Source organism: Anser anser (genome assembly GCF_964211835.1).
Source record: "Anser anser genome assembly, chromosome: 1".
NCBI lineage: Eukaryota > Metazoa > Chordata > Aves > Anseriformes > Anatidae > Anser > Anser anser.
The window spans coordinates 41,373,720-41,392,284 of NC_139720.1; the positions used below are offsets into that span (position 1 = coordinate 41,373,720).

Here is an 18,565-nt window from a genome sequence, read left to right on the forward strand (position 1 = left end):
GCATGGAACTATGACACCACAAGTGATGATTTTGCAAATTACCTGCTTCCATTTTTGTATGCTCATTGTATTCTCGAAGCCCTGAAACACATTTGTCTCTTATCCCTCAGGTTTAGGTTGATCTGTGCTTTCAACTGAGGTGCTTTAATCCTTTTCTGGTCTCCTCTGACAATTAGCAGGGCTGTGAGTTATCTGTTACATTCCTCCACAGTCTTGGTGTGACGCAGTCGGTGAGAAGTCCTCTCCTCTCTAAGAGGACTGCTGTTTCCTATCAGAGCCCAAATGCTAAATAGCTCAGGGAAAGTTGACTCAGCATGGGTAAACAACCAAGTTATGCTAGTGGTATTCCTTGGGATATCCTTCTCCCCCAATAGAGGGATACCGCAACTTTATTTCAAGTATGTACTAAAATTTGAAGGCCGTGTTATGTAAAACAGCAGTCTGTAAGGGAGGGAAGCCAAGAATTGTAAGGCTTACAGTAAAATAAAGCTGCTAATATATTAATTCAGTGTTATTAAAAAAAAAAAAAGCCTTAAAAAATGGTCTCCTCATTACTGTTGAAAGTGAACTTTCACATGATAAACAGCAATGGTGAAAAGGTGCATCACTGATGCATAGTTCCTGCTAAAATGAACAATGTAGTTACTTTTGTAGAAATGTAACCTCTTTTACAACTATAACCTTTTAACCTCTTTTACATCTATTATGTTTTTACCTCTTTTTAATAAAAAATAAGTGATCTTATCCTTTGCCACTTGTCCTCAAATATCATTGTTTACTTAGATTAAAATAACTGGTTCAATTTACCTTTCAGTTTGGTGCCCCCCCCAGACACTTCAAAACCTCCCGAGAAGGATATAAGTTTTCTCAGTGCGATGATATCAGATGGCAGCTGGGGTGCTTACCGTTAATAAAATGAAATCCTATTGTTCTCAGGACTGTTCTGAGAGCTAATTATAATAATAGAGTTGTGCATTTTTCTGTTTCTTTAAAAAACAAAACAAACCTGACACTTTTAAAAAGACAAACAAATCTGTCTGATTGTGCCTTCCAAAATATTTGTCATTTAATGTAAGACCAGTTAAATTGCAGGCTTCTTGACAGAGGGTGAATTTCACCATAGCATGGAGTTGTCTGTTATCATATTTGTGATAATCCACACAGGAAGCAGTCAGTCGCATCATATGAGTACCTAGTCAGTCATTTAATCTTTTTCAGTCACTGTTCATGCTGTATTTCATGTACTACATTATTAAAAGTTTCTCCTGAGAAATCAACTAGCATTGTTTATTGCTGCAACACGTATTGAAATGGGGAACATAGCTCCTTAAACTTTAATGTTGATGATGAAAAATGGAATGAAAATGTGTAATTCCTCTTCACTCTCTGTATGCTGTTTGACTGTAGAATTCCGCTTTGAGATGTTGACTTTATTGGCACATGATTACAGAGAAATAGAAGTGTTAGTAAAATGATGCATTTGCTTTTATGTTTCTCAGCAGGTCAAAATGATGAGAGCTTGCAAGCTCCACACATTTTTCCAGAAGAATATTTTGTTCTTTGTTTCGCGCCGCATTGGACTGTTCATGTGCTTTATCTTCTTAGTTTGTAGTCTGAGCACTTACTAAATTAACTTGCTTATACACTGAGCTACAAATCTGATAACCTCTTAAAATCAAATGAAGACTGTATGGAAAAGAGCAGTTCAGTCAATGTTATTGGTGCAAGGAGTTTATCAGTATTTGTGTTTTTCTCCCTCTATATTCCTCATAAGTTCTTGCATAAAGTGGGTCTAGGCATGATTTACACCAAAAATACTCTGTTTATTTTGCAGAAGCTTGTGCTGGAGTAAAAATGATAGTGTTTAGTTTTAATACACATTGATATAAAGGACACTTTCCATTGGCTGTTTTACTTGTCCAAAGACATCTAGCTAGAGTTAAAAGTACTACTTTCTTAACCCTTCACATTGTAACATCCACAAGATGTTTGCAATCTCTTGGCATCTTGTATTCAATTATAGCAAAATTCAAGTTGATTCATGTAAAGTTTCCACTGTTTTTGAAAGTAGAAGCAAGCCACTCGTATATTTGAAAATATATTTTCAATGCACTAGTAAAAAATGGGCCATTCTTGCCTTTGATGCAGTAATGTTAGATACTAACATTTAGTAAGTACTTCACCTGGAACTGCACAGCAAGTCTTTATATTTCTTCTGTTTCTACAAAATCCAAGGATGGGCTTTGTACCAGTTTAGTTTCTCTGATACCTACTCTCACTAGAGATGAGTGAATGGAGTTTTGTATAAACTAGGAAAAGCCATAAGCTGTTTAAAAGTGGAAATGTAATTGGGGATATTTTAGGTCTGCTTATTTCCATTTCTTGTGGATTAGCACCAGTAGCTCTGCATCGTCCAAGTTGGAGTCAACTTTGAAAATGGTGACTTAGGAGAGGTACCGTGTTAACATGGTAACTTAAAGCTCATTGCTGGCTGTTTTGTTTTAGAACTTTTAAGCCACGAAACTAAGGAAAAATAGCTAATGTTCACAGGTGGAGAAGTATATGGTGGGTTATGACTAGAACTAACCCTGGAACAAGTTAATTCTTGCTTTGTGATTTTCAACTCTGAGTGAAGAGACACCTTCTGCTTGCAGTGACCTTGAGCAAATTCCAACGGCTAGAAGTGTGTTAAATAACTATTATGAACATTAGTATTAAACATTAATAAGATTAATAACATTTGTGGGTTCTGCGAGATTGATTCCCTGTGCTCAAGTATTACGGTTTCATTATTGCAAGATTAACTTTTCTGCTAGTTTCATTCACCAGTATCATTAAAAATGAGATTTGTGTGCATTGTGAAATAGTGCAACAAAAATGTGCTGGATCTATGCTGAATCTTGCTCAGAAATAAATAAATTGGATACATTTGAGAACTGGCTTTTGTCCTCACCATTTCTTATTATTCACAGTGTACCTGACAAGAAGAAGGAAAAAAAAAAGATACATAGAAAATAATTCAAATTGGTGAGGGCTGGCCAAAGTGACGATCACTCCTGTTTTTATTTCACCCATCCATAGGGGAGGAAGGTCAGATTGTGACAAAAGTACTTGTTCATTGCCTGCTCATTTCAGGCTCTGGAGTTTATATACATACCAGCTTAACAATATAATTTAAGTTTGAATGGAAGGGTGTTGTTTTTTTAACCACATTAACAATATAGCCACAGCTGTCTAGCCAATCTGAGGCTCTGGAGTGTATACAACAGTTGAAATTCTCTTGTCTCTCAGCATCATTGTTCAAGGTTCATTAGGCAGCTCTTGAGTTTGCTCAAGAGCATCTTTGCTGTTGAAAACAAAGCTGTCTTACTGTTTAACACACCCAAAAAAAAAAGTATGAAAGGCTATGTTAGTATTTAACTGCCATAGTTCATGGGAATGAAACTTCAAAAGGTGAAACAAAACAAAAGATTATTTTTGTACTAATTGCATTTCCAGTTCAAACAGCTTTGATTGGATTTGCGGTGATAGTAAGATACGGGAGTAGGCTCCTGGCTGATATACCAGTTGTTGGTCTGGTGATGTGCTCACTGAAGAGAGATACCTTCTTACTATTGTGACCAAATTTGATGTTGCTCATATGGCAAAGCTGGCAGTGTCTATTTTTAAGACCATGTGCTTGCAGACAAAAACTGAAGATTACAAATTTAAAACAAAGGGATTCTAGGATGCTATTCTTGAAAGTATTAAATTAAGAATATCTTTAATTTACGATGACAAAATACTGTAGTTACTGAAATGGCTTAGACTGTGACAATGAAATGAGCTTGCACAATGGGATTTTTGCTCTGGAAGAACTAGTCCCATTTTTCTCAAGAACAAGACAAATTCAATAGTATTGACTTACATTCCTAAATTATATTCCATTGATGCTTACAAATACCATCCTCCAGAATTCACCCAGATGCTGAATTTGTTGCAGTAATATACTAATCTGTTGAGAGGATTTCTGTCTTCTCTCTTGAAGGGAATACACCCCTTTATAGCAACATGAGTATGCTGAGTGTCTGAAATAGGTGACTTTGGCATTTTGTAATCCAGCAGTGCATCAGGAATATTTGGAGAAGACAAAGTGAAGTCAGCTGTGGCAAACTGATGAAAGAAAGACTCTGTGTAGTATGTTAAGAGAAGAATGCTTCGTTTCTAGGACAGAGCTCAAGAAATTATGACTGCATCAGTTTCACTGTTTTCTTCTATTTAATTGTAGAGAGCATACTGTTTCCAGTAATAGGAACAAATTGCTGTAAATTCCTAACCTTTTGCCAGGTGGTTTTTGTCTATCTAGATCCTTATGTCCTCTCATGACAATAAATTAGAGTTATTAAGTTATACCTTGTTACATATTTTATAATCAGTTATGAACTCCAGATGCTGTTGTATGCCAATGTGATATACAGACAAGCAAGTTTGGGAAATTCCGAAAGCATGTTGAAGATAATTCTCAAACAACAGATGTAGGAGGCCACCTTTCCTATGACAGAAATTAGAGAAGGCCTTGGAGATGTGACAGGAGGTGGCTGTCCTGGCCCCAGTGGTCATGAAACAGTTCAAAATTTTTGGTATAATGCGAAAAAAGGTCTGTAGTGTTGCCACCCTGGATTTTAAAAGAGCAGACCTTAAGCTACTCAGGGAGTTAGTTGGCAGTATCCCTTGGAAATTGGCTCCGATGGGTTTAGGGATCTGTGATAGTGGGTCATTTTTCAAGGGTCACCTCTTAAAAGCCTAGGAGCAGACAATCCCATTGCCCTTTCAAGTCAAACAAGTGGGGCAGAAGACTGGCTTGGTTGAACAAGAAAATCCTCCTGGGACTAGGGCAGAAAAAGAAAATTATATCACCTCTGGAAGCAAGGCTTGGGCTTCACAGGGAGAGTTCAGAGCTGCATTTTGCATCTGCAGAGAGGAAACAAGAAAAGCTGAAGTCCGACTTGAGCTGACACTGGCCAATGTGGTGTCAGACAAAAAAAAAAGGCCTTTTCAGGTATGTCAACAGCAAGAGGGAGTCTAAGGAGAACATTAGACTGATACTTGAAGATGGTCACCTGGCAATTAAGGATGAGGAAAAGGCAGAGGTACTTAATGCATTTTTGCTTTAGTTTTTAACATTAGCGATAGATCGTAAGCTGCCTGGTCCTCTGTGTTGGAAGACCATGAATGCGGAAGAAATGACTTTCCAGTTGTGGCCACTGAAATTGTGAGGGACCAGCTTTACTTATCAGTTGAATATTCATAGTACATGGGGCTTGATGGGATTCACACCAGAGTGCTTGAAAGAATTAGCAGATATGATAACTGGACACCTCTCAACAATTTACCAAAGGACTTGGGAGTCTGGGCAAGTCCCCGCTGGCTGGAAGCTAGCCGGTGTTACACTGGTCTGCAAGAAGGGCATGAGAGAAGGCGCAGGAAGAGGCCTGTTAGTCTAACCTCTGTACCTGGAAAAGTTATGAGGTAGACTATCTTGGATAAGATGTTGAAAGGCAGTTTAAGAACAAAGCTATTATCAGGCATACTCAATGCGGGCTCATCAGGGGAAAGTCCTGCCTTGGTAATGGCAGAACCCCTGGCAGCCAGGAGGGCAAACTGCGTGTTGGGTGTGCTGAACACAGCATAGCCAGCTGGTCAGAAGAGGTGATCCTCCCGCTATGTTTACTGTTGGTGCAGCTTCACCTTGAATACTGTGTGCCGCTCTGGGCTCCACAATATAAAAAGGACATTAAGGTCCTTGAAAGCCTCCAGAGGAGGATGACAGGGCTGGTGTTGGGGCTGGCAGGCGTGTCCTGTGAGGGCAGGCTGAGGCCCTTGGGCTGCCTGGGCTGGAGACAAGGAGGCTGAGAGGCGACCTCCTGGCTCTCGGCAGCTTCCCGAGGAGGGCGAGCGGGGAGGGAGGTGCCGGCCTCTGCTCCCCGGGACACCTGGGGACGGCCCAGAGCTGCGCCAGGGGGGGCTGCAGGCTGGGCACAAGGAAAATCTGTTTGTGAGGGTGGCCAAACCCGGAGCAGGCTTTTTAGCAAAGTAGTTGATGCCTTCTGCCTGTTGGTGTTCAAGAGATAACGCCCTCAGTGTTTGGATAATGCCCTCAATAATAAGTTTGAACTTATGGTTAGTCATGAAATAGTCAGGCAGTCGGACTACATGACCTCTCTAGATCCCTTCCAACTGAACTGTTCTATTCTACATACTGTGTGGCAAGATCATAATTTGCTTTCTTGCCTTCAGAAGTCCTGCTTTCACTGCATCTCTTTTACTGTCTTGTCTCCTTATTCTTGGCTAAGTTGCCTGTAGTCCTAACTTGTTTCAGTGGCCCTTGCAGCTGCAGGGACAGCCAAGAATTGCATCACGTTAACCCATTTAAACAAGTGTCAGAGATCGGCCAGACTTAAAACCTTATCACTTTTCCTGGCAGTTACATGTGTCTGACTGGACGTATTTTGTCTAACTGGTTGCATATTTTTGAGTTTTCATAAACCAAACCTCTTCTTCCCATCCTCCCCTTCTCCCCCCAGCTGATTAAAAACAAAGCTTTATTGTCAAAATAATTCACGACTGCTACTTTTTTACTGAGTCTGAAGAACTCAAGCTATACAGGCTTGTTTCCAGTTTGTATATGCTGCAGGCAGTAGTCTTTGTTCTGCTTTTGTAATGCTTTTGAAAGATTACAGGCATGACAGCAATATCTAGCATTTTTCATAATTTCCAGTGTGACTTTCCTAAGAAGTAGAAAATATGATTTAAGTAGGTTGTTATGTGTAGCACTTTTTTTTTTTTTTTTAAATACTGTCCGATTAATGTGCTTCAAACCTGGAGTGGGCTTGGAGAGCATTCCTGAGGTTATTTGACTTGATTCAATTGAGGCTTCACTACGGCGGGACTGTGTCTGGGCTGAAGAGCCATTCAAACATGTTGAAGAAAAAGCAAGAATGGTGACTACCCTGGAAAAAAGGTCTGGACACCAGTTTTGACAGCTGACGCAAGGGGAGCAAAGGGGCCTTCAGTTGTCTAAGGCTGTGTGTTCTGCAGAAAGTGGCATACAGAAGCAACGTAAGGAAAACATACTTAAATTCCAACTTTGAGAGGCTGTTAAACTTCTGCTTTAGCAGAAGTCAGATGTCACAAAGAGAGGAAGCATTGAACTTGATTTCAGGTTTTGCCCACACCAGTCTCCTCCTTGAGACTTAGGAAATTCCTGTGGGTTGTATATACATTCAATGTATACATTTAAATGTAATCTTAACAAGCCTTTCTACATTGCTTTTATTGCCACTGAAAATAGGAGTAAAACAGTGTAAGCATCAGGACAAACGGTGTTTAATATTGGAGTTAGATGCATATGTGATGTGTGGAGTTAGATGCATATGTGATGTTTATGATTCCTGAATTGTTTCAACTTTCAAAACATCGGCAATTTTTTTGATGAAGTTAGCTCACAGTCAATAGCATTAATTTCATGAAAGCGTTAATTTCATATTAAAACAGAATTTTGAAGGGATATGATAAAATGGTACTAACTAATATTAGGCAGATTGCTCTTTGTTATCTGAGAAGAAAAATGGAAAATGTCAAGGATGTGTTAATGTTTGTAACTGATCTGATGATCTTGTTATCCGTTCCACTGATTTTTGGAAGATACTTTCAAATCAGTTGGCCCTGTTATTTTGGCCTTCAAGAGATGGGAAAGAAAGGAAAACCAACATGGGAGAAACAAATACAGCTGAGTCCCTGGGAAGAGGAGAATCCTGTTTTACACTAGGCATCCTACTGAGCTGTATTTCACCTTGTTCTGCTGTATAGAATCATAGAATCATAGAATCATAGAATATCCTGAGTTGGAAGGGACCCTTAAGGATCATCAAGTCCAACTCTTGATACCGCACAGGTCTACCCAAAAGTTCAGACCATGTGACTAAGTGCACAGTCCAATCTCTTCTTAAATTCAGACAGGCTCGGTGCAGTGACCACTTCCCTGGGGAGCCTGTTCCAGTGTGCAACCACCCTCTCTGTGAAGAACCCCCTCCTGATGTCGAGCCTAAATTTCCCCTGCCTCAGCTTAACCCCGTTCCCGCGGGTCCTGTCACTGGTGTTAATGGAGAAAAGGTCTCCTGCCTCTCGACACCCCCTTACGAGGAAGTTGTAGACTGTGATGAGGTCTCCCCTCAGCCTCCTCTTCTCCAGGCTGAACAGGCCCAGTGACCTCAGCCGTTCCTCGTACGTCTTCCCCTCCAGGCCTTTCACCATCTTCGTAGCCCTCCTCTGGACACTCTCCAACAGTTTCATGTCCTTTTTATACTGTGGTGCCCAGAACTGCACACAGTACTCGAGGTGAGGCCGCACCAGCGCAGAGTAGAGCGGGACAATCACCTCCCTTGACCTACTAGCGATGCCGTGCTTGATGCACCCCAGGACACGGTTGGCCCTCCTGGCCGCCAGGGCACACTGCTGGCTCATATTCAACTTGCTGTCAACCACGACCCCCAGATCCCTCTCTTCTAGGCTGCTCTCTAGCGTCTCATCGCCCAGTCTGTACGTGCAGCCAGGGTTTCCCCGTCCCAGGTGCAGGACCCGGCACTTGCTCTTATTGAACTTCATGCGGTTGGTGATCGCCCAGCTCTCTAACCTATCCAGATCCCTCTGCAAGGCCTTTCCACCCTCATTCGAGTCCACAACTCCTCCAAGTTTGGTGTCATCAGCAAACTTGCTCAAAATACCTTCTATTCCTACATCCAGATCGTTTATAAAAATATTGAAAAGTACCGGCCCTAAAATGGAGCCTTGAGGGACCCCACTGGTGACCGCCCGCCAGCCTGACGCAGCCCCATTTACCATAACCCTTTGGGCCCTGCCCGTTAGCCACTTGCTCACCCATCGTATGATGTTTTTATTTAGCTGTATGGTGGACATTTTGTCCAGTAGGATCCTATGGGAAACCGTGTCAAAAGCCTTGCTGAAGTCCAAAAAAATCACATCAGCTGGTTTCCCTTGGTCCATCATACGGGTGATCTTATCATAAAAGGAAATCAGGTTAGTTAGGCAGGACCTGCCCTTCACAAACCCATGCTGGCTGGGACCAATGACTGCTTTGTCCCCCAGGTGAGCCTCAATAAGTTCGAGAACCATCTTCTCCATGATTTTACCAGGCACTGACGTGAGACTGACAGGCCTGTAATTGCTAGGGTCTTCTTTCTGACCCTTCTTGTAAATCGGCACAACATTTGCCAGCTTCCAGTCTACCGGGACCTCTCCAAATTCCCAGGATCGTTGAAAAATAATTGAGAGAGGTTCCGCGATGACGTCCGCCAGCTCTTTCAGCACCCGGGGATGAATCCCATCCGGACCCATGGACTTGTAGGGATCCAGGTGGAGTAGCAAATCCCGCACACGTTCAGGGTCAGTTGGGAGTTTGTCATCCCCACCGTCCCAGTCCTCTAGCTCAGGGCACCCTGGGTCCCGAAGCCCATCATTGGCATTGAAGACAGAGGCGAAGAAGGCGTTAAGCGTCTCTGCTTTGCCTATGTCATTGTCTGTGAGGAGACCTTCCCTATCAAGGAGCGGCCCTATGTATTCTTTAGTTCTCCTTTTTCCATTCACATATCTGAAAAAGCCCTTTTTATTTTCTCTCACAGACACAGCCAGCTTCAACTCAAGGTGTGCTTTGGCCACACGAATTTTCTGCCTACAAACACGAACGGCATCCCTGTATTCTTTCCATGACACCTGGCCCTCCTTCCAGTAGCGAAACACTCTCTGTTTCCGCCTAATCTCCATTAGAATGTTCCTGGTCAGCCACGCCGGCCTCCTGCCCCGCCTGCCTGACTTGCGATATTTAGGAATTGCTTGATCTTGTGCTTCTAGGAGGCATCGTTTAAAGAATGACCAGCACTGGTGGACATCGAGGCCTTCAAGAGCAGTTTCCCAGGGGACCTTGCTGACTAGTTCCCTGAGCAGCCTGAAGTCCGCTTTCCCCATATCTAGGGATGAGGTTTTGGTGGCACTTTTCTTTCTGTCACCGTAAATTTTGAACTCAACCACTTCATGGTCGCTTTGACCAAGGCGGCCACCAATCACCACATCTCCCACCAGACCCTCTCTGTTTTCTAGCAACAGGTCGAGGAGGGCACCTTTCCTAGTTGGCTCCGTTAGCACCTGCACCAAGAAGTTATCATCTAGGTGCTTCATGAACCTCCTGGACTTGCTCGTGTCAGCCGTGTGGCACTCCCAGTTAACATCTGGCAAGTTGAAGTCCCCCATAAGGACAAGGGGAGTTAATCTCGAGGCCTCTCTTAGTTCTGTAAAGAATAATTTATCGGCGCTATCGTCCTGGCCAGGCGGTCTGTAATAGACTCCCACAACGACATCCCCTTTATTCGTTCGTCCCTTGATCCTTACCCAGAGGCTCTCAACTTTGCCATCTCCGACCTGAAGTTCCACACAGTCCAGCCCCTGCTTCACATACATCGCCACCCCACCACCTCGCCTACCCTGCCTGTCCCTCCTGAAGAGCCTGTAACCATCTATCGCAACACCCCAGTCACAGGACTCATCCCACCAGGTTTCGCTTATGCCGATGATGTCGTAGTTGCAGGACTGGGCCAGGACTTCTAGCTCATCCATTTTATTCCTCATACTGCGTGCGTTCGTGTAGAAGCACTTCAGGTGCGTCTCCTTACACTCAGCACCTTGTGGATCTGCCCGAAGGACCTCACTGGCACCCAGCCCCTCTGATTCTAGCGTACCTTCCCTTAGGTCTTCACCGGCGTGCCTGGTTTTAGCCCCTTCCCCCTTCGACTCTAGTTTAAAGCCCTATCTATCAGCCCTGCCAACTCTTGACCAAAGATCCTTACCCCTCTCCGAGAGAGGCCCATCCCATCCGGTGCCATCAGGCCCTGTGTAGCATAGACCTTCCCGTGATCAAAGAACCCAAAGTTCTGCCGGTCACACCAGTCTCGAAGCCACGAGTTTATGTGAACAGCACGCCTTTCAGCTTCGATCCCCCCTATCGGAAGGACAGAGGCAAACACAACCTGCGCCCCTGATCCTCTAAGTAGTCGCCCCAAATCCCTAAAGTCCCTTTTGATCGCCTTCGGACTTCTCGTTGCTACTTCATCGCTACCAGCCTGAAAGACCAGTAGCGGGTAGTAGTCAGTGGGCCGTACCAGGCGCTGGACTTTCTTGGCGAAGTCTCTCACCCGAGCCCCAGGGAGGCAACAGACTTCTCTGCGGGTTGGGTCCGGTCGGCATATCGGTCCCTCTGTCCCTTTCAGAAGGGAGCCCCCCATAACAATAGCCCTTCTTTCTTTTTTGAAGGATGATGTGGCCATGCGGTGTGTAGGTCGCCTTGTCTTAGGCGCCCCCTCCAGCTGGGACGGGTTTTTATCTACTTTATCGTTCGGATTGTCTTGTTCTAGTCCTTCATATCGATTATTTAAGGGTAGATGAGAAGGTGAGGTGGGCAGAGAGAGGGCTCGCCTACCACCCCGAATAGGCACCTGCCTCCATTCCGCCCCTTGATCTAGGTCTCCTCCCGCAGCCTGGCAGGAGGAGGGAACCTCCGTCTTCTGCATAACAGGAGACGCCTGTGCTGTGGCAGGCTCATGAGCCTGCCTCAGAGAGGGTAGAGTGCACCTCCACCAGTCAATTTCCATCTCCGATTCCCTGATGCTCCTGAGCCTGTTCACCTCCTCCCGGAGCACCGCTACCTGGCTGAGCAGTTCTTCAACCTGGGCACACCTCCCACAGGCATACCCACCACTGCTGTCGGAGACCGACAGAAGGCTGGGGCACACTCTGCAGCCCAGGACCTGGACGGCTGCGTGTTTCCCGGGTCCCTCCGTCTGAGTAGCCACCGTGGTGACAGTGGCTGGAGATGCCGCACGAGATGCCGAGGCCACGGTTTTCTGCCTGGTAGATACCATGGTCAGGTTCTACGCAAGCAGGTTACAAGCCTAGTTTACATAGTTTGCTGTGGAGACAATTCTTCTGTAAAATCTTGAACTGGTTAATATAACTTCTGCCAGTGAAACTTATTGTTGTAAGAGATCTGTATTCATGTAGTGCCAGAAGGTCTCTGCTTTGTTTCTCTTCTGTTGGAGGTTGTGTATCATCATCATTACAGTGTTTGCCTAATTAATTTTTATGCAAGGTAACAGCTTTGAAAATCTTATTTTCTTCTTCAAGGTATGGAATATATGAACGATGTAGAGAGTTGGTGGAAGCAGGTTATGATGTACGACAGCCAGACAAAGAAAACGTAACGCTTCTCCACTGGGCTGCAATCAACAACAGGATAGATCTGGTGAAGTATGTATTATGCTTAAAGTGATATATAAACTAATTGCATCCTTTAAAATACTGTTATTTTAAATGTGTTAATCCTAATTATCTTAAAATGTCAATTTTTGTTCTTGAAATCTGAGGGAGGGGATAGTAGTCAGAAGACCTAATCTGTATGTTTTACAGACACTGTTTTGATGGCACAGTTAACAGAAATAAAACCTGCTAAATGTCTAGTATTTGAGCTTAAGCTTTTTTCAGGTAGATGAATCTGTGGAATAGCTGTTCAGCTGCATGTGTAATTCCTTTATACTATGGTGGACTTGCTGAATTGCCAACATTGTTTTTTTTAGGGAGTGAAATTTTATGCAAGGTGATAGCAAGTATTTTAAATAAGTGAGATTAATATGATGGAAGGGGCATCCTTCATTCAGCATTTCAGGAAGTTATGAGTTCAATAACACTTTTGCATTTTAAAAACACAGTTATTACAGTGGTTAATATTGCAACACCTCCCCTTTCAAGTAATAAAGAACAGTGGTGTGAGATTTGAGATATTTTTATGCTTCTCAATCTATGAGTTCTAGACCACAATATTTGAGGCTGTGATTTAAAACCTATTACTATCCTTCAAAACATGAAGAGCTTAAATTGTGAAGGGTTAATCCTTAGTTCTTGCTGTTTTACAAATCACAAGTGTATACTGAACGTTTCTTTTCTCTACTAGTAGCAAGATGATGAGTTAAGTATGTGCAATTGAATCTAAATACACAAAATATTATTGAATCAGCAGTATTCTAGGATATTTGGCCTAAACTGCACGTCTTCAATCAGTCCACTTTTCAAAATATTTCTTATGAACGAAGGTGAATGTACACAAAACCAAATGCAAAACATCTTCATTTTAAGCATTTTCTCCCTATGTATGTCCATCACCAGTGCCTTCATCAGAACAGATCTTGAGTTTCTTGAAGTTGCCTGCAGATCTTACGTTCATATTTCTCTTCTTGTTTTTAAAGGACTTTGTCCTGATGCAGTTCTTTTAAAAGAAGGTTAAAGGTAGATAAACAGATGAAGATTTAGCTCTGATGAGAAGGACTTTATGGTCCCAGTGCACAGCAAACTGACCGTGAACCAACAATGCACCCTTGCCACAAAAAAGGCTAATGTTATCCAGTACAAGAAACATATGGACATACCTGGGGTGAGTTCAGTGCAGGGTCGTAAAGATGATTAAGGTACTGGAGCATCTGATATCTGAGGAAAGGCTCCAAGAGCTGGGGCCGTTCAGCCTGGCGAAGAGAAGTCTCAGGGGAAAGGATCTTAGCAATGTCTACAAATACCAGATGGAAAAGGAATAAAGAAGACAGAGCCAGAGTTCTCTATTGTCTGACAGGACAAGAGGAAGTGGGCACAAATTAAAACACACGAAATTCCATCTGAACATCATATGTTATTTATTTATTTATTTACCCATGTGCGAGTGGCTGAGCACTGGCACAGGCTGCCCAGCAAGGTTGTGCACTCTCCCTCCTAAGAGATCTTAAAAAGTCTCCTGGGCATGGTCCTGGGCCACCTGATGTAGGTGCTTGAGCAAAGGAAACAATAGCTAGTGCAGCAGGTTTTATGCTTTTATGGTGGGTAGGAGCTTATCATGGAAACTGTAATTCTGTGTTTGGTATCTTCCTTTTACTAAAGATGGGTAACCAGCGTGCCTTCTGGCACACAGAGAGAGACCCTCTTGCAAAACCGATGCAAATGCTGGTTAGCTAAATAACCTTCTTGGTGAGATTGTTTTAGACGCTATTGTTTTCTTCCTTTTCATCCCATTTTCCTTCTAGTTTCTCTTGGGTCTTTCATGGCTAGCAGCTTAGAACTTGGTTTGAAATTATTGAAATGTGTAGAATTTCTCAGATAGCAATTTTTCTTTAATACAAATGCAACTTATAAATGCAGTTGTTTTATTCTGAGCTCACTTTTTAAATCCAACTTGAATGCATAATTAATTATGTGCAATAAACTATTAATCTTATTTGAGCTGTTGGAATATCTGTAAAGCAAATGTCTTCTGTCTTATTTGATATGTCTTTGTAAGGTCTGAAAGCTGAATGGCATTGAGACAACCATAACCATTTAAAAACATCACTATACTATCAGGCATATGAAGAAAATTGGCCTATATTGTGGATAATGTTTCTCTATTAACTTACATATAGTTTCCATATTAGCTTTGTTATGAATCTACTGCCTGCATGATACTTGATTGCAACCTAATGCTTTAGTTCAGTAGCATTTCATATAATATTCAGTTTTTTATTTAAAAAAAAAGCCCCAAATGCTTGAGGACCTTCCTTCATCCATAGAGTAAAATCAGACAAATTTTAAATTCCTAATTAGTTGTCTTTTGAAACTGTTTTTTTTTTTTTTTTAAGTGGTACTTCAGCATGTGTTTTTGTGTTGTATTTTGCAAGATTTTTTCCCTCTGAGTGTGTTGCTAATAATTTCTTGTTTTAGCAACTGTGTCGGACATAGAGGCAGTTCAAAATCAAAATGTTGGATTTAGATAGATGGAAGTCTGTGCTCTAAGCTAAACCTGCATTTAGTTCTTTATTATATGATAGGGAGATCTCTCTACCTACAACTGAGTGCTGACATCTCTCCCCAGGTCTCCGCCATTTCTGTCCATTATGTGCAATGGACAATTCCAGTAAGTGTGTTGACAGTGAGCTTGGTATCACAGAGGAAGAGTCTAGGTGTGGTCTCATGATACAAGATCTTAGTGCCTGTCTTACTGGCTGTTGACTGTATTGTGTCATCCTGGTTAGGGAGCTTAGCAGCTCATTTGTGGAAAGAGCCAACTCAGAACTAGACTTCTCTTGTTCTCAGTTCGTCATCCATACTATGAAACTTGGGATTCAGCCCAGGTACCAGTGAAGATACTTCATTATGAAAACTACAGAGCCTGCTCTTATTTCTATAGGATCAGGGATAAGTGTCACCCAAGTGTCGGACGTCCATATGTAGTTCTGTTTTCATCACGACACTGATCCGTTGCTCTGTCTTTGACTCAATTTTGTGAAAAGGCAAAAATTAGCATTATACCTCTACAGTTATCTAGTGACTGCATTTCACCATCCCTGTTTCTCCAGATGAGGATTTCCTTTCTACTTTTCCTCTTTCTAGCAACAGTGACTGCAGGCACTTTAATTTCACAACCACTGAATCCAAACAGGGGCAGTTTACAAATGCATGACGAAGACTTAGTGACTGTAATGCGGAGATCAGTGGAAGTATTTTCTTCCTAAGCCAACCTCTTAACAGATCTGCTTGCTTTGAATGTAAGTAGATTGCTTAAATAGGACTTGCACACCTGTTATCTTCTAGCGTGGATGCCTGGATGACTAAAGGAGAGTCAGATCATTCAGTTCCTCCTTTCAGTAACATTCTCACGATGCACAAAATTGTTCTATTTAGATGTTTATCTAGACCAGGAAATCAAGTTCTTGGACTAGTTTTGCAGAAAAATCTCCCCATCTATGTGTACTGTAATACAGTGATAAATCTCAAATTAGTCTAGAACACCCTTAAGGAAACATAAAAAGTTATTTCAGTGTACCATCTGGCAGGAGATAGACGCCTTGTATTTTCCCAGTTGTCAAACTGCAAGTTCGTCATTCTAAATAAAATGTCCTAGCCAGTAAGTAATGCTTCTGCTCAGTAAAATCTGAACATATTCTGCGTTTCTGCAGGGACCAGTGTTTGAATGAAGGCAATCTGTTTAATGTTCACCTCCCCATGCATGGCTGTCACATCAGTGAGATGGATCCAAGCTTTGGCTGTGAATGTCTGTGTTGTCTTTTTATCTAGACAAGATTGCTTTGGGAACTCCTTCCTAAAATGGACTGAATCTGCTTCTCAGTGTCTTTTGAAATGTGTTCTTTAGTAGCTGAGACTTTGCTTCACAACAATGAAATGCCGTCCCTTTAGCTTATGCAGGCTTTGCATTTTCACTTACACAGGACCAAGACTTTCAGAAAATCTTCCTTGTTGTCTTTGAAAGTCCAAACGTCTAACTTCAGCAGAGAGATACACTGCATTGCTGTTCCCTGGGTGTCGGATAGCAGTGGAGTGGACTATCCTGTATTGAGCAGGGTTAGGTATTAGGTTTTTTAGCATGTACATTGTTAGCAAATGCATTCTTCAGATACTGCTTCTATAGGTAACTTGTGGTCTCTTTTTGAAGTTTCACTCTGTGAATTGAAAAGCACTCGAGGAGAAGAAGGTAGTTACTTAGAGTAATGTTTTTCAAATCTATGTTTGTTCTCCTTCTTGCCGTCTGTCTTGAAACACTTAGAGGAAATCGAGGTGCCAGAAGCTCAGTGCTGAGGATTTGAAGGCCAGTTTGTGTGGGCATGAAAAGAAGGATCCATATAGTATTTAAAGGTGTTATGAAAGCAAAAAGTCTGCAGGCACAGGTACTCAAAATGTTCAAGTGCTTAGAAATCTGTACCTAGGTAGTACCTTTCAAAGATCTTTTAGCTGTAACTTTTTGCCATTGGCATTTACAGTAGTGAATGAAGAACCAAATTTCTATGCCTTGTGGGAAGACCTTGTTTTTAAAAACATGAATTTTTGCTTTCACAAAGCAAAAATAATACTGCCAGCTTCGTGTACCAAATAAAACAGCAAGGAAAGCAGTTGGCCAAAACAGTACAAATGACTGAATATAAATTGTTTTAGTTAAATGTGGATTGCTTATTTTGTTCCCATCTGCTTAAAAATATTCTTGAGGAAAAAATAATCTCTAGCCCATCGTTTAGAAATATTTTTAAAGTACTCAAATGTTTTTGTCATGTATTTAATATTGTAGTACAACAGAGAAACATGTAAAATCTCAATACTTGGCTAAAACTATAACTTAAGCAGGAGCTCTTGGAACAGTGATTTCAGCGGGGAGTTGCAGTGATGATACATGCTCTGAGATGAATTATATGTAGCTTTGTCATCTTTGCCAAAATTCTCTAAATATGCTACTTTTCTAGCAGCATTTTCCTTTACCACGAATTCAGAATTCTTTCTAACCTAGCAAGCACCCCTACAAATTTTAGAAGAATCCATTTTATCAAATACTTACATGGTAGCACGGTCTGCATACGTAGAGCAACTATGCTGTTTTATGTCGAAACCAAGCTAGGAAACAGCAGTGTGCTTAAAACACAGGAAGGGGTGTTGCTATTCTTCTTACCCATATCAAAAAGGCAAAAAATATTGACCTCTAAAAAGGAAGCTTACATGAAAGCAAAAGTTCTGACCTGTAATTGCCTGTTTTGCAGCATGCTGTGTCCTTTCTTTGTAACCACGGTGAGCAATAATGCTTACTACTATTTTTGTTGTACTAGATACTATATATCAAAAGGTGCTATCGTTGATCAGCTTGGAGGAGATTTAAATTCTACCCCACTTCACTGGGCAACAAGGTGAGGAAAAGTCTTCTATAATTTTTTTTACCTGGGTGTTTTTTTTAACCTGGTATCTGCTACTGAAAGCTTTATGTGATTGCTGTATTTTATGGGAATACCTGCGCAGGAATGAACTCAGTCATTGATAACTACGCACAATATGAATGTGGTATGTTTGAGCTACAAGAGCTTTCAGCATTAGTTCAGTTTTTGTCTGATGCAGAGAAAGACTTCTATGATAGGATAAACAGTAAAATAAAATTGGAGTCTGTAGTCAACTTGGTTTATTCTTACTTTGGAGATCTTAGTTTTGTCAGTCTTCTGAAGGTCAGCAATGCTTGTGCAGCTGGGGCTTGGGATGATTTCGTGTGACATTGTCCTTGCAACTTTCTAACTATGTCTGTGGATATTTTAACATACACTTAAAATCAGGTTTATGATGTTGAAAGTCATCTGAGAATGGTGACTGGCTGGGAAAATTGAAGACAGCCTTCTGGTAGTGACTGCTTCTTCAGACAACTGCCTAGAAATGGACAAGAAAGCAGCACTGTCCATAGTGACATTTTTAACTGCAGACTGCAAAAGGTTGCTTAGAAAATTATCTTGTAGAACATATAATGTATCAAGATAATTTCTTTACTAAAGATGACAACTTGCTTGTAACACTCCTTTAAAGATCTTAGCTTGTATATTTCTTGTTACAGATTTCATTCTACTTTGTGTATGTTAACAGCACAAATATTTGATTAAATTTCCTGGTGTTCATAGCTATAATTTGTTGT

The 18,565-nt window shown here is 41.8% G+C and overlaps 1 protein-coding gene across 1 annotated transcript in view; it reads left to right on the forward strand.

Annotated features, from left to right (window-relative positions):
- Positions 1 to 18,565, forward strand: part of ZDHHC17 (zDHHC palmitoyltransferase 17) — an 80,562-nt gene that overhangs the window by 21,658 nt on the left and 40,339 nt on the right. The window contains exons 3-4 of the mRNA XM_083819360.1: positions 12,229 to 12,351; positions 17,724 to 17,801. Of these exons, the coding sequence (XP_083675486.1) occupies positions 12,229 to 12,351; positions 17,724 to 17,801 (201 nt within the window). The remainder of the gene's footprint in view (positions 1 to 12,228; positions 12,352 to 17,723; positions 17,802 to 18,565) is intronic.